General features: G+C 40.5%; 1 protein-coding gene and 1 long non-coding RNA gene across 3 annotated transcripts; both read right to left on the bottom strand.

Moving 5' to 3' along the window:
* Positions 1 to 1,452: 1,452 nt before the first annotated feature.
* On the bottom strand, positions 1,453 to 5,173 carry LOC131703249 (uncharacterized). The gene is made up of 4 exons (XR_009309743.1): positions 5,148 to 5,173; positions 4,707 to 4,727; positions 3,703 to 3,756; positions 1,453 to 2,712 (listed from the first exon to the last, which is right to left on the bottom strand). It is a non-coding gene; the product is annotated as an uncharacterized LOC131703249 (long non-coding RNA).
* Positions 5,174 to 5,245: 72 nt separating this feature from the next.
* LOC117965237 (uncharacterized) lies at positions 5,246 to 14,449 on the bottom strand. Of its 2 annotated transcripts, XM_059006327.1 has the most exons (8): positions 13,679 to 14,449; positions 11,952 to 12,272; positions 8,475 to 10,697; positions 8,107 to 8,178; positions 7,134 to 7,199; positions 6,719 to 6,787; positions 6,470 to 6,499; positions 5,246 to 5,683 (listed from the first exon to the last, which is right to left on the bottom strand). In XM_059006327.1, the coding sequence occupies exons 3-8, from the start codon at positions 8,539 to 8,541 to the stop codon at positions 5,538 to 5,540; spliced, it is 450 nt and encodes a 149-aa protein (XP_058862310.1). In that variant the 5' UTR covers positions 8,542 to 10,697; positions 11,952 to 12,272; positions 13,679 to 14,449; the 3' UTR covers positions 5,246 to 5,537. The 2 variants fall into 2 exon arrangements, with proteins under 2 accessions (XP_058862310.1, XP_058862309.1); XM_059006326.1 differs by lacking the exons at positions 5,246 to 5,683; positions 6,470 to 6,499; positions 6,719 to 6,787; ... (1 more) ...; positions 8,107 to 8,178; positions 8,475 to 10,697 and having other exon boundaries at positions 11,159 to 12,272.
* Between the last annotated feature and the right edge of the window lie 865 nt (positions 14,450 to 15,314).

Below are 15,314 nucleotides of genomic sequence, written 5' to 3'. Positions count from 1 at the left end.
TGATGATCGGCGCTGCCATGACAACCCATGACATCACCCGCACAAGTTACAACACGGCGAGTCATTTTTTGTAGCACAGTATTAACGTGTTATTGTTTTCACAAAATAACATCAATAAGATTATCAGATCACCTGCTAGTGTGTACTAAACAAAACCTCAAATATCAGTGAATTGATACAGAGACAAGCCGTGGCACCAGCAAGAGGTGAAAATGAAATAAATACATAAATTACGACATGAAACAAAAATACATGTGGGTGTATTTTAATCAAAAATCCATGCATCCATAATTCTGATTATAATCTTGCAGCTAATTATTTACAAATGATCAATTTCTATATTTCTCGGAGTGCTAATGTGGTGTTACCATTTAACACATTAATGGATTTTAGAAATCATCTATGCTAGTCTGCCCCTCAAACAGTTTTTAATATAATTTAGATTTAAATGGCAGGTAGTATATAAATCAATTTCTAAAACAGGTTGCATTTTGTAATTTAAATAGGCCTACGTATGAGCTACCAAAACGTATTTTTGTTTCATGTCGTTATTAATGTATTTACTTATTTATCTGGTTAAACTTGAATCCAGCCTTACATTTTAACTTCTTGAAGTTACAACAGCGTGTCTATGTATGAATTACTGACGAGTAATATTTGTGATTTGATTACTCTAGCAGATGAACTGATAATGTATGGATGTTATTTTGTGAAAACAATACAATGTTAAAAAAAGAAATACTACAACATTTAATAAATAAATAAATTATACACCAAACTGAAGCACATTTGTTTAGTCTTAATATCATAACAAATATACTTATTATGAATACGCAATTCCTTTTATTTGTTGGAAAACGGTCTGGAAATGAAGTATTTTTTTTAATACAGTCCTATTTGAGTATTTAAAATATGGTTACATTCAAATGCCAGCAACGGTGTGTTAATTTAACGAAGCGCCTAACGCCGCTCGGAACGTTCGCATTTTTAAATCCTAACGGTCTCTGCTCAGCTGAGTGGAATGTTCACGAGCCGGTTGCCTAGCAGCGTCTCCCCCTCCTTCTCTGCCCCGCCCTCTCGCCCTCTCTCGTTGCTCCAGCTAGGAGTTCAAATTTAGCTTCGTTATATTAGCGCAATTCTTTACTAACTTTTACAAATTCGCTTATTAGGGGCTTCGTGTTTTTAAGATGGTTCAGGTGCAGTCCGGGCAGACTGACTGGAGCATCATTACAGTATACCGCACTGCGCTCAGCTTTGTGTGGCGGCTGATACACAAAATAATGAACGACTGTTAAATAAATCACATGTATTGCTTTTTAATGCTAAATATGTATCTGGTATTCTAAGTATTATCTACAATTAATAATTCAGCTCTATTCATATTTAGAATGTAATACAGTATTAAGACGGGTCCAGAATTATAAAGAAATAAACACGCTTTAAGAGAAACAGCAGTGATGTTTATTGTCCATTCCCATACATTCTCTATATGTTTCTACATTGTGGTTGCACAGGGACAAGGGACTCAGTGATGTTAAAAAAAAAAAAAATAGAGCCAACAATTAACTAATATAGAAAGGAAGGGGGGAGAAATGTATTGCCTGTGTGCAGTACCTTACACTTTTCTCTATTAAATGTCATTTGCCATGTGTCTGCCCAGTTCTGAATGCTGTCTAGATCATTTTGAATAACCTTTGCTGCTGCTACAGTGTTTGCAACTCCTCCTATTTGGAACTGCAAACACAAGTCAAAAAGGAAGTTAGAAAGGCCAAGAGAGATAGATATGAATGAACATTGCTAAGGGGGCTCAAACCAATTCCAAAATGTTTTTCCAATATTATAACAGCAAGGGAACATTCAAGAGGAGGTTAAATGTCTAAGAGATGCAAATGTCAAAATCATAGACAAAGAAAACAAAAATAGCAAATATATTAAATGATTACTTTTCACAAGTTTTTACAAAGGAGGATACGGACAACATGCCCCACATGTCGACCTGTTCCTATCCAGTTTTAAATAACTTTAGCATAACAGAGGCAGAAGTGTTAAAGGGACTAGGAGCTCTTAAAATAAACAAATCCCCTGGGCCAGATAAGATCCTCCCAATAGTACTCAAAGAAATGAAACAAGTTATTTACAAACCGCTAACCAAGATCATGCAACAGTCTCGTGACACAGGGGTTGTACTAACAGACTGGAAAATAGCAAATGTAATACCGATCCACACAAAGGGAGACAAAACCGAACCAGGTAACTACAGTAACGCTTTGTATATGTGCCCATGTGCAGCTGTGTTTCTAGTCAAACATGTGTGAGCATGTGATCTCACTGAGAATCTGACACTACATGTTAAATAAGGACACCTTTCCATACAATGTAAAGACCTGCTTCATGAGAGGCAGGGAATCACCCAATAGAAAAATAATGTTGTCTCTGTTATATATCCTTGAAGAGATTGACCAAATGCACAACAGGGAGCAGCTGTTTTAAACAAACTGGGAATGGCCTGATAGAAATAAGTATGGGTGCTGTAGCTGTGTGTGGGGAGAGGGACCACAACAGAAAGGTTACAGCCATGCTACAAAAGAAGGTTGCTGGTGTGTTTAAGCTTTGCTTGCAGGTCTGCTGTCAGGTAAACTCCAGCACTGTGATCCCTGGGCGCTGCTGCTTCTCAGTAGTGTTGGCATCGCCTGCAGCGGTAGGTACGCCAGTCTGAAACCAATTGAAGACATTATCAGCAACCTGGGCAGAAAAGCTATTGTTCTGATTGATACCCTACAGAGCATTGCACAGCTAGGTAATGAGACTGTGGGGTGGTAATGGTCAGCATTGTCTAATAATATAGATAATCAGTGTCACACTGAGCTGCAGAATTGAACTCCCTCCCATGTGTAGACAGCATCCTCCACACTCTTTGTATTGCACTCCTTTGAATTACAAATTTGAGTAAAGCTTTGTGTAATTCAGCATGCAATTTCACAATCCCAAAGGGTATGGAATCAACTGCTAAACTGTGGAGCCACCACAACCTCACAATGCAATCCTATCAATAAAAGACACGGAAACCCTCTATACTAGTTCAAATGCCAAACATGTTTCTGAGGTTTTATTCAGAGCAATCCTAGATCAAAGCTCCTCTGTTTTGACCCCTGCTTTTATATTTTGTTTCACTGAAATGACAAAAGTTCCACAGGAGATTGAGGTCAGTGGACCCTTCTTCTCAACTCAAAGCCAACCCTGACATAATGACCTCCCACAGAGAACTACTGTACACACACCATAAAACAGCAGCAATCCCATTCATCAGATCTCCTGGGATTATTTGTGGAGTTGGTTACTCCGGCATGAGATCACACACATGTAATAAGTTTAAGTATACATTTCTTGATTGCAGGAGAAAGGTTAGACTTTCCTCTTTCCAATAAGTTACGAATGACCTCAAATCAATCAATAGTTGGAGACAATGCAGTAGAAAGATGAATCATAAACTCATCTTGATATTTCCAGTTGAAGGATTATGATGGATGGCATCTGTTATAAAACTTATTCCAACAATTCTGTGTCTCTCTTGGAGTTCCATCCATATTTGACCTGGTCGACCTCATGTTCTAAACTGATATGGAATGACACTTGGTTTTCTATTTCAAATTGTTCTAATATATCCCTAAACCAATGTATACAGAAATAATAAGGCATACTCACAGCGAGCGCAGCGGTACCCATGATGGTAGTAGAAATAGTAGTGATAGTGATGAGCTACACAAAAAAAGAAAAGAAAATTAGGAACAGTCTATTTTTAACACAGAGCTTCTTAAACCCACTGCCTTCCACACTGTAGCCCAGAACTCACCCCCCTGAGCTACTCAGGGACAGTGGCCCTGTGGTTAAAGAAAAGGGCTTGATACCAGGAGGTTCACTGTGTGTGACCCTGAGCAAGTCAAAACGTAAAACTGGGGTCCTATTGCAAGTGACTGCAGCAGCAGTTGTTGATGCATAGTACACCCCCTAGTCTCGAAGGCACTTTGGAGAAAAGCAACTGCTAAAAGACTAATGAATAAAAAAGTAATACTCAGATCCACGAGAATGCACATTGCCTTCCACTCTGCAGGGCACCACTTTCTCGAACCACTGAGCTATCAAACCCATTAACTCCCATACTACAGCCCAGCACTAACCACTGAACTGCTCAAACCCACTACCTTCCACACTGCAGCTCTGCACTAACCACTGAGCTAGTCAAAACCACTACACCACACTGCAGCTCTGCACTCTAGTCATTGAACTGCTCAAACCCACTACCTTCCACACTGCAGCTCTGCACTCTAGTCATTGAACTGCTCAAACCCACTACCTTCCACACTGCAGCTCTGCACTCTAGTCATTGAACTGCTCAAACCCACTACCTTCCACACTGCAGCTCTGCACTCTAGTCATTGAACTGCTCAAACCCACTACCTTCCACACTGCAGCTCTGCACTCTAGTCATTGAACTGCTAAACCCACTACCTTCCACACTGCAGCTCTGCACTCTAGTCATTGAACTGCTCAAACCCACTATCTTCCACACTGCAGCTCTGCACTCTAGCCACTGTGTCACTGAAGCCTCTCAGCAAAGCTACACTGATAAACAATTCGTGCCCTGATTGAAAAAAATAAATAAATGCCACTGATTGCTGCATCAAATAAAGTAGAATCCATTTACTTACCATAGTAGCATCTGTACCTTACTGTGAAAGATAAAAGTGATATATTGAGTTCAGTCCATTTGAAGTCACTGCAGTGGCTGCTTTATACAAGAATGGGGCCTCAGTAGTGTATTAGAGAGCTATATATTTCAAAGGAGTGTCTCTCTATTTGTACATTTCTATTATTGGCAAAATCCAAAGCCAGGGCTCCTTCTTTATATCCCCTCCCACAGGATACAGAACACCTCACTATGTGAGTATGTATTAAATGAAGATGTCATTTCTTATTAAGAGCAGCTCATTCATACTATTATACAATAATACCCCATTCCATATTCTCAACATCAGCTGCAGGAGGCCCCATTGTTAACATGTATTCATTTCTTGTGAGGCGCACAGTACATATGTATTGTATTGTAGTGTGCAGTCACATTTTTATTAAAATATCAGATTCACACTTACCACGAGCACAGATGCTGTAATCTGGAAATGAAATAAACACACACCATTAAATACAATTTAAATATATATATATATATACAATTCATTTCTATATATTAATGTACCATAATTAAATAAAATACTTACAACAGTAAGCTGTTCCAAAGAAAAAGAAAAACAGAAACAGTGGTTATTGGATTTAAGAGTTCACTTTATATTCATGTTTGTGTTCCATTTACTGGAATGTTTTCTGTTCCTCTGAGAATATCAGTTGATTCTGATAGCTGTTACAGGCTTAATGAAGACACCAAGGGGCTCATTTCAAAGTGTTTCCCCCAGTCTGTCCACAACTATGAAACCACTCCATGGTAGAATATGCTGTAATACTGAAGTGTTTCTCAATGTCTTCAATCAATTGACCTGCAGTCTACAATCCATGCAGTTCACCCAAACCAGGAGCCAGCTCCAGAGAGACACACACTTACTTCTGTAGTGTCTTTTGGACAGGGCATCCTTCTTCACTACCATGGACTGTGTCAGGACCACTTCAGAATCCACTTCAGGAGACAGAAAGCATGTGAAGATCATTAAACAAACAGTAGGTTGCATCCCTTCTATTTAAACACAGACCATGTTGAGGAACTCTCCAAATTTGGATTAGGATTTCAATGTACATTAAAGAAGATTGCTGAACAGTAAGGAGCTTCAGATTTCATTTTGTTAGAGTGTGTGTTACGATGTTTTCACCTGAGTTCAGGTGCTGCTCTTCAGTTCTAGTTGCCTGTCTTAGATATATGTACATAATGTAGGCTGGATCAGTCAAAGTGTCTTTATAGAAGAGCCAGTGACTGGATCACGCTTCCTTCTGCTTTCAGTTCACTGCTATGCACTAGATGGTGATGGCACTTACTAACAGAAAGATATTTCAGTCTGCATTACATATGAAAAGAATCACACAGAACAATTGCACAAAACAACTGTGGTCAACTATGAAAGGCGCTATATAAAATAAATATTGATTGATAAAAAGGTAAGGGAACAGGACAACCTTTTAGTCAAGTTATTATATCTCAGTTGGGCGATCCTTCTTACTGACATTTAAGGAGATCAATTAATACAATAAGTCTTATTAAAGGTGCTGCATCAACACATTTAAATTCACATGTTAAATGCAAACAGGTGAAATATTTTCAAAGTGTATATCCCTCAAGCTTTGTGTTTTCCTCTTCCGCGTCAGTGTAACAGACAGACAGACAGACAGACAGACAGACAGACAGACGGGCAGACAGACAGACAGACAGAAACACACTCAACAGAAGAAGCTATAGGCCATCTGTACTCACTGTCAGCTCTTTTCTCCATCATATTGTCTCCTATCAGGTAAAACAGAAATAGGTTTATACACTTAGAGGTACATTAGGAAACAGATCTGGGCACTTTGTGTTAGCGCCAGTAGAGAAACAGCAGCTAAATGTGCTCAGATTCACTGGGGTTTGGTCTTAAGTCTATCATCTGTAATTCAAAATGTGTTCCTCTTGAAGGTTTAACGTTGTACCCACACACTACCCAGACGTGCTTTTCAAAGGACTCACCCAACTCCCGCTCTCCTTTGAGTCCATCACTGTCCAGCTCAGCATCACTGTCACCTGAATCCTCTGCCTCTGGAACAGGGGGAAGAGAGCTTCATGAAGCAATGAAGGATTCCCTCGACTGCAGTGCACAGCTTCATAGGACACTCAACACAGGAAGGCAGAGAGTTCCCCATTACATTGCAGTGCAGAGCTGTGAGGTTTAACCAGGAGATTTCTGGATATACAGTAGCCCTTGATGTTATGCATGATTAGTGATGATTAGTCAGGTTGAGTTTCTAAACAAATTGTGTGGTCTGTCCAGGACTGTGCTTTTTTGTCATTGCTTAACTTAAATCCTGCAAATAAGAAACTTTCTTTCTTTCTTTCTTTCTTTCTTTCTTTCTTTCTCTCTTTCTTTCTTTCTTTCTTTCCTTACCCAGTGCTCTCTTGTTCTCCAGTGCTCCTTCCTGCTCCTCTGAGTCTTCCAAAGTGTTGCTGAGATCTGTAAACACAGGCTGTGGTTACATTTTTAATGAGAGCAGTCCTGTGTTGTATCCAGTGCTATGAAAGGAATGACAGCATGGAATGGAGAATGCAAACGGACCGATTAGGAAAACTGGGATTTTTTTTATTGTATTAAGATTTTTGTATTTGTTTTGAAAACATGTAATTATGGTCATAAAATTCTGCACTTTTGTTAATAACTGCAACAGTGTAGAATACTTGAATTAATATTATATAAATAAACCACTTTAAGTGCAACATATTATATAAGGCAAGGAATTGTAATAAATCAACTTGCGGTAAACATATAAGTAAACAGTTTGCATTTTTAATATCTCAAATAAATTTTATATTAAATCTGCTGTATAAAAAGTGGTTTGAATATTAAGAGCAGGTCTATATGTTTCAAGGATATGTATATTTTGTGAAAAAGTTAAATCAAACTGAATGAACATTTTCAAATCTCAGTGTATTTTATACACACCCTGCAATGGTTTATTGAAGAGATGAGCAGGAGGCAAGATCGACTTGAAGGGAAATTTCAAATGCAAACCTTGATTTGTTTTTTTCCCCCCCAATATATTTAAATATTTACTGTTGATGACTGTTTCATTTCTAATAAGTTCTTATAAATGATAAGAAATAACAAGTTGATTTGGCTATTCACGTGGATAAGCCACAGCTGCATTTTACAGTACCAGGGAATCCTTCTGGTCTGAAGCAGCCTCTTAATAAGGGGTCCCCATGGTGGGAGGTGGTTGATGCAACACATGGGAGTTTTCAAGTTCTCTAAATGCTGTGTCTTATTCTAGTGGAGTACAGGCTCGTCAAATCAATCCCCAAGACAAGTAGACAAACCTCTGTGTTGAGAATATAGGATTGAGTTCTGGAAGAATGGATCTTACCCAGTTCTCTCTTGCTGGTCTGGTAATCATCATCTCCCAGCTCTTCAGAGTCCTCAAGGAGGCTCCTTGCATCTGCACACAGAGGAAATGGAGGGGGTGAAATCATTCTTTTAAATGGCAATGTACAAATTAAGAACAAGGAAGGATATTCTTATGGTAAGTTGATTATTCAATGATGCAGCATTGAGGAAAAGCCTGCCTTCTCCACTATGTTATCTCATGGAAGACTGTCTGCTATCTCCCTACCCTTCTGTTATTCTGATGAAAGTCAGTCAATGCCATCTCTTCCCCCATTTATTTTAGGTTGAAGGCAATCAATGCAATCCCTCCCTCCCTCCCCATGTTACTCAGGAGAAAGGCAGTCTTACCAGCCCCTGACAGAAGCCATGCTGTCAGGACCGAGAGGAGAATGGCTCTTGTAGTCCAGGCTTTCATCTTGACAAGGTGCTGATGCTGCTTTTCCACTCTTCAGCTGCTCTGGTCCCTCCACCCTGCTCTGTTTTATACCCTCTCCCAGGCAAATGCACTCCTTCACCACTAAACCCTCATCAAGGACCCTTTCTTTATCTACACTGTGATACTGTCTGATGCCCTCCTCTTCCAAATTTCCATACTTCACTTGAAAACTATTTCCTCTGTACCCTATGATCCAAATCTATTGACACACTGTCTGTGATCTCCATTGTTCTCTTAACACAGTGCAGGATCAGTGCTGGGATCAGCAGGTGCAGACAGGTGGCTCCATATACAGTATTAAAGGCAATAGAATGATTAGTTATCAGTCATGCAAAATGAAGCATTCTCTGGAATTTCATATCTACAGTATAGTACTGCAAACACTCAGCTCACAAACATGTTCATTATACCAGGTGTTGTGGTTGAGCTGCTTCTTTCATTAGCAATTGTATTACTAAGTCTCTTTTTAGTAGGAAAAAAGTAGGATTGAAATACATAGTGGGTGTGAGAGAAAGACCTTGGTGTTGTGATAGACTCATTTCTACCAGCAACGGGGAAGCAAAGGTGAAGACTAATCCCGGGGCTTAAAGGAACGCGCTGTGAAGAGGGTACTGAATTTGTTTATCTTGAACACAGAACAATTAGGCGGACTTCACTGAAGTCTTTAAAAACTTGAAAGGTGTTGACAAAGTTAACCCAAACTAATACCTCAAAGCATAGCACTGACACCAGGGCCAGAGGACACTGCTGGAAATTAAGTGTGAATAGCCATAGGACAGAGGGTAGAAGACACCTTCTCACACAGTGTGGTGAGGGATGGAATGGGTTACCAAGTCATGTTGTTAGGGCTGGGATCCTTTAAGACCCGACTTAACAGGTTTGAGATCAATCAGCTGCTGCACTGATGGGCCGAATGTCCTCCCTGGTTCTATGTTCTGAATTCTGGATCTCCAGTGTGCTGGCATTGATTGGTAACTCCTCTCCAGAGTCAGTTGTTTTCCTTGTACACTCAACCAACCCTAAATATGTTGAGAGAACAGTTGAGGGAACTAAATCTATTCAGTCTGGAACAAAAAAAAAAGACTAGAGGAGACTAAAGGTTTTAAAAAGTTGAAGTTAACTGTAGTCACTCTTTCAAGCACAGCAGAGAGACCAGTACTAGAGAGAGAGGGGAGTATTCAACACATCAGGAGCAGAAATCACCTTGTTAAGAAGCAATGGTATGCAGCCCATTAACGTGCTAAAAGCTCTCTGGCGCACCCTGCTGGAAACAGTATTGATTTTCCACTTCAAGCTGCCTGCATGATAACTGTGGTATACTGTGCTAGTCCTGTAAGAGTCTGCAACTGACTTCACTTCTTCACACTAAGTGCAGGGATAGAATTACACACCTATGTGAATGTTATGGTGTCTTTTAAGGTGTCCTAACTGGTTGAATCTCTTCCCACAAACAGCACAGTGATAAGGTTTCTCTCCTGTGTGAATGCGCTGGTGCCTTTTAAGGGATCCTAAGTCACTGAATCTCCTCCCACAAACAGAACAGTGATAAGGTTTCTCTCCTGTGTGAATGCGCTGGTGGATTTTAAGGTTTCCTAAATTACTTAATCTCTTCCCACACTCAGTACAGTGATAAGGTTTCTCTCTTATGTGAATGCGCTGGTGTGAATGAAGATTTCCTAACTGTGTGAAACTCTTATCACTGGTCTGTATGTGGGAAGGTTTCTCTCCTGTGTGAATGCGCTGGTGTCTTTTAAGCAGTGATATATGATTGAAACTCTTCCCACAATCAGCCCAGGAAAACGTAGTCCCTCCTGTGGGATTTCCCTTGTGAGTTTCAGGAGCGTCTAATTGACAGGAACTCTTCCCACCTTTAATAGAATGAGGCAAGGTCATCAAGTTGCCCTGGGTTTCAGAATTGTTAAAACACACAGAATGTGCCGTCTCTGTACCCTCCACAGTAAGTGGGTGTCTGTCTTGTAAAGAAGGGATTGTAACTGAGTGAGTTCTCAATGTCTTCACATTTTCTTCTTGGGGTGTCGTCTCTCTGTGTTTCTTGCACTGTGGTTTGCCTTTAGAAGAGTTTTTGCACTGGGGTGATAGAGTGGAGTCGTGTTCTCCTTCATCTACTTTAGAAGCTAAAGAAAGAAAGAGAAGAGAGACAAAGGTTACTGTACAGCATTCTTCCACATGCACTGTTCTGAACACAAGCGAATGAGCAGTTCAGTGATTGGTTGCTTGAGATGAGGCGGATTCATTTACCAGTTAGTGTCCCGCAAGTTTCAGTCACAGCAAGAATGATGTCAACATGTCAGCCAAGTGGAAAATGAAAAACAACATGCTTTTTTTAATGTTTAAAATGGAATATTTTAAATCGAGCCAACAGAGCATCATGAAAAATCCTATTTAGTACCTGCATTTTGATAGTACTGCAATTTATCTAATATTTAATTTGTTTTTTGATAATTAATAATTCATATAGAAATTCCATTTGCAATCCCACACACTGCACCGTGTCTTTTTATTCTAGCTGTATTGAAGACACATGACATGCAGAACTATGTAGGGCTGGAGTGTTTTGGTTTTTCCACAACTCATTTTTTATAAATCAAACTTTCTTGTGTAAAATATCTGTAGAGCAAAGATACAGTAAAACTACGATTCCCAGAATCCCCTCCCAGCTGAAACTGATTCGCTGGTCTGCTGTACAGAACACCTCCACACACGTACTTACTGTACTGTGACAATAATAACACAGCAATGCTTACTGTGAGACACACAAAAGTGAAATGTGGCGTTGCGAGCAGACATTACAGTCCTCGGGATAGTTGCCGTGAGATAAGCGTTTAAAAATGATATTGTATTTGAATAAAGTGTAAGAAATAAAATAAGACTCATGTTGGTGATCCTGCTGCATACATTCTCCACAGAAATTCTCTACTGAAATGTTTCTTCTGGTGACGCTGAGCAACCCGACTGGATTTGGCATCACCCAGTGATGGGACATGTGATCCCTGCAGCTCTGTAAAGCTGTGGGAGCAGCACAACTGCAAACGGTCTACCAGGAATGGGGAAAGGCAAAGATCTAACACAGGGGTGTCCATCCAGACACAGGAGTAGCACTTTATATAACTGAACCTGTTCAATGTGGAGTGGAATGGCCTCCAGGAGCGTGATTGGACACCGCTGATCTAACAGCATTCTAAAGAGGTGTGGCAGTGGCTGCACATCTAGCAGGTGCCTCAGGAGCAAGCACAGTGATGTCCTTGTTGACATAGTGGTTGGGCAGCTCCCCTTGGTTAAAATATGAATCTCAAGCACACTGCTGGTGTTCAGTACCAGGTTCTGCAGGATGAATAGGCAGCTCAATGCTGCTTGTTTTGTAGGATTACCTCTAAATCCCAGTTCACATTCAGATGGAGAGTCATCATACAGGTTGGATCCCAGCTTGTTGTTCTCCTCAAGTGTACAGACATGATTTTCATGAGGAAGTTCCTCTGCGATGGGGACACATTCCTGCTCTATGAATTCCTCTTTAATAGGAACACATTCCTGTTGAGGGACCTCTTCATCTTTAACACATGCCAGCTCTGTAACCTGCATTAGACTTGCGCAGCACTCCTGCTCAAAGGACTCCTCTTGTGTGTAATCTGCTTCTATCTTTGGCCCCTCCTGTGCTTCAGATTCAGGGATAGCGTGGCTCTCTTTGGGATCTGTGGGAAACAAAACTGTATACAATTAGATCTCTTACTTACTAGCTAGGTTTGTTAGTTACTTTGATCAGGGATTTAAAGTTACTGCTCCTCAGTTATTTCGTATAGGGGTGAGCCGGTATGATAGTTTGGTGGTTTAGGTACATGATGGTATTGATACCATTCCTGTTATTCTACATTGCAATTATCGGTTAACGCTGTGTTTGTGTTCCTATGAACAAAGTGAAGGAAAAGGCATTTTCATATGAACATCTTTTTATTCTACGTCCTGTACAAAACAAGCCTCAGTGCTGCTGGTCTTTCTCACCTCCTGTAGCCTCACACTGGAGCATTGCATCCACTTCTACCCCCCTGTCAATCACCATCATGACCGCCGTTCTGCCTTTGCATTGTTCTAATGCAAACATCAATTTCTCTACTGCAAACATGCTTAGAAACCAAGCCAGGAGACTTGCAGTCTTAGTAAAGTGTCTGAGGAATGTCTTTTTGTTACCTGATCCTGTTTTGTGAGAACGGTTTTGAAGGAAACGGTCAACGCAGAATACAAGTTTCAATGTGTCAAATACAATGAGCAGACAAGCGACTGCAGCAGGATAGCCTGCTTATTCTCAAAGCAGTTTAATTTAAACACGTGATTTACACAACTCAAACTTTTTAAAGTGCAGCAATATGTTTTCTGTACAAACTCCACCTGTGTAATAATCATTAGCAACAACACTGGAAGCTTACTTGTGCAATGTCAGGTGACCTGTAGATATAAATCCAATAACATCCCTTGTAGTATTAAAATACATTTGTAATGGTGTGGCTCTCCCTATTGTATGTATCCTGTGCAAACTCATCTCTGCTCTTAAATAATAACCTGGATTAGTAAATGTTTATAAGCAATATGAGCGACCGTTTCCTAATTCTGTTTACCATCAGCTGAACAAAGTACTTTATTTAGAGACTCAATCTAGAGATTCAATAAAATGATACAATTCAGTTGACACCTTACTGTGTTGTATTTACTTCCTCCAACTTCAACCCTTAATTGAACTTGTGGAACCACTCGGGTCCAAAATCTTACAGAGGATTGGTGCAGACAGGGTGCTGCTGCCGCCCCCTTTATTCACACAGTGAGGTCTGGAAAGATCCTGTAAATGTGTGTGTGTGGAACAAGAAGGAAACAGGACTAAAGCAAAAGAACGAGCAGCGAATGAGCCGCGACTGTACCAAAGACAAACTCAACAGCACTGGAGCGGAATACAATGAAACCATTTATCTAAAAATAGATTCGCAGTCAAACAGTTCAATCAAACACTGAAACCCCATGTGCTGCTGCCTGTATGTTGATATTAGATCACAAAGGTAGTTTAAAGGTGCTGGATTGACTAAGCAATACCACACAATAAAATCAATCTTACCTTGAAATATTAAAGGTTGTTTGATGTCTGCATCTGTAGCGTTTATACACCCTCGCACAGCTTTCAGCTCGTTCTCTGATATTTCCAATCTCAGCTTCAGACTTTCATTCTCTTTCTCCTTTCCAGCCATTTCCACTCTGAATTCAGTGAATTTGCTGCCGACAGCTTTAGTAATCGCACACAAGACGGTGTGTAGTGCCGCTTTCACTGCGTGCTCGATGGTAGAGGCGAGCTCGTCTTGAAAGAGCGACACGGACACCCTGACGCGTCCATCTTCACTGGTTTGAGTTTCACACTGGTCTAGCGGAATCCTCTTTTCAATCAGAAACGCCGCCTGCGGTTTGTATTTAGTAATATTTATTTTTTACTGTAGCCTTCCCGTTCAAATATATTCATCACTTCTGGTGTGATAAAGAAAGAACACAAACAACATGTTTTGCAAGGAGTAACTTTCCTTTGGTCTTTCAGAATCGCGCAGAGCTCTGCTGGAGCTTCAACGCGTTTGTTTCTCAGTAAATCATCTCATTGAAAAGCTCGACTTGTCTGTAGCTGCGACTGACGCGCTCCGCTCTGTGTGTGAAATTCAACACAGAAAAGGGATGCTTTCCTTTTCACGGAACTCCGTGCAGGTGATAAACAAACACAAAAATCACTAATTATTAGAAAACATTTCATCCCAGCCTAAATACTTTAAACAGCAGGAGACAGCGTGTTGTAAAATCATCACTGACTGCAGCCACCTCTCCACACATGAACAAAACAAACCTCTCTATTTCCTGCACTGAAATGAAAGCGTCACTAGCAGAAGGCGGGTCTGGTTGGAACCATCGCGTATTATTGGCTGTAGAAACACTCTATCCCCAGCATGTGAGTCTGATTGGCTGTAGAAACACTCTATCCCCAGCATGTGAGTCTGATTGGCTGTAGAAACACTCTATCCCCAGCATGTGAGCCTGATTGGCTGTAGAAACACTCTATCCCCAGCATGTGAGTCTGATTGGCTGTAGAAACACTCTATCCCCAGCATGTGAGCCTGATTGGCTGGCCTCCGTGTCGAGGCGGTTATGAAACTGGATGCCAGAGTTCGCCATGTTGGCTCTTTCAGCGCTGTGTTCAATGCGATGCATTCAGGCGCGTTAAGTAAGTGAGCCGCTCAGAAAGCACACGGAGCTGAATTTAAATGACTTAACGCTCTGCTACAGGAGAGCGCTGAGCGACTTTTAAAAATGGAGAATAATAATGATTTGCTTATTTGTGTTTCTGAGGTGATGGTTGATGAAATGGCCCCGTGTGAAGTTACTGCCCCCTGCTGGACCTCGCTGAGTTCGGCGCTCTGTTTGGACTGAACCTCATATCTGTCTGTGTTTAATACCGACAATACCGACGTTAATAATGAACATTATGAATAATATTAATACTACAAGCCTAATAATAATACATTAATAACTATAAAACAGCTCTACATTTAAAAAGAAAAATGAAATTAAATGATACAAATTCGAAAACAACCATTTTTACATTATTGTCTACATGCATCATCTCAAATAATTACAGTGTCATTTATCAGACCCTTCGGCGTTGTCTTTTGAAGAATTAAACCTGCCAGACCGAACGCAGGCTAACATTCAATCAATCA

The sequence above is a fragment of the Acipenser ruthenus genome, chromosome 32, assembly GCF_902713425.1.
Source record: "Acipenser ruthenus chromosome 32, fAciRut3.2 maternal haplotype, whole genome shotgun sequence".
NCBI lineage: Eukaryota > Metazoa > Chordata > Actinopteri > Acipenseriformes > Acipenseridae > Acipenser > Acipenser ruthenus.
Note: the sequence above shows the minus strand (reverse complement) of the source record. Positions and strands in the feature narration are given on the sequence as shown.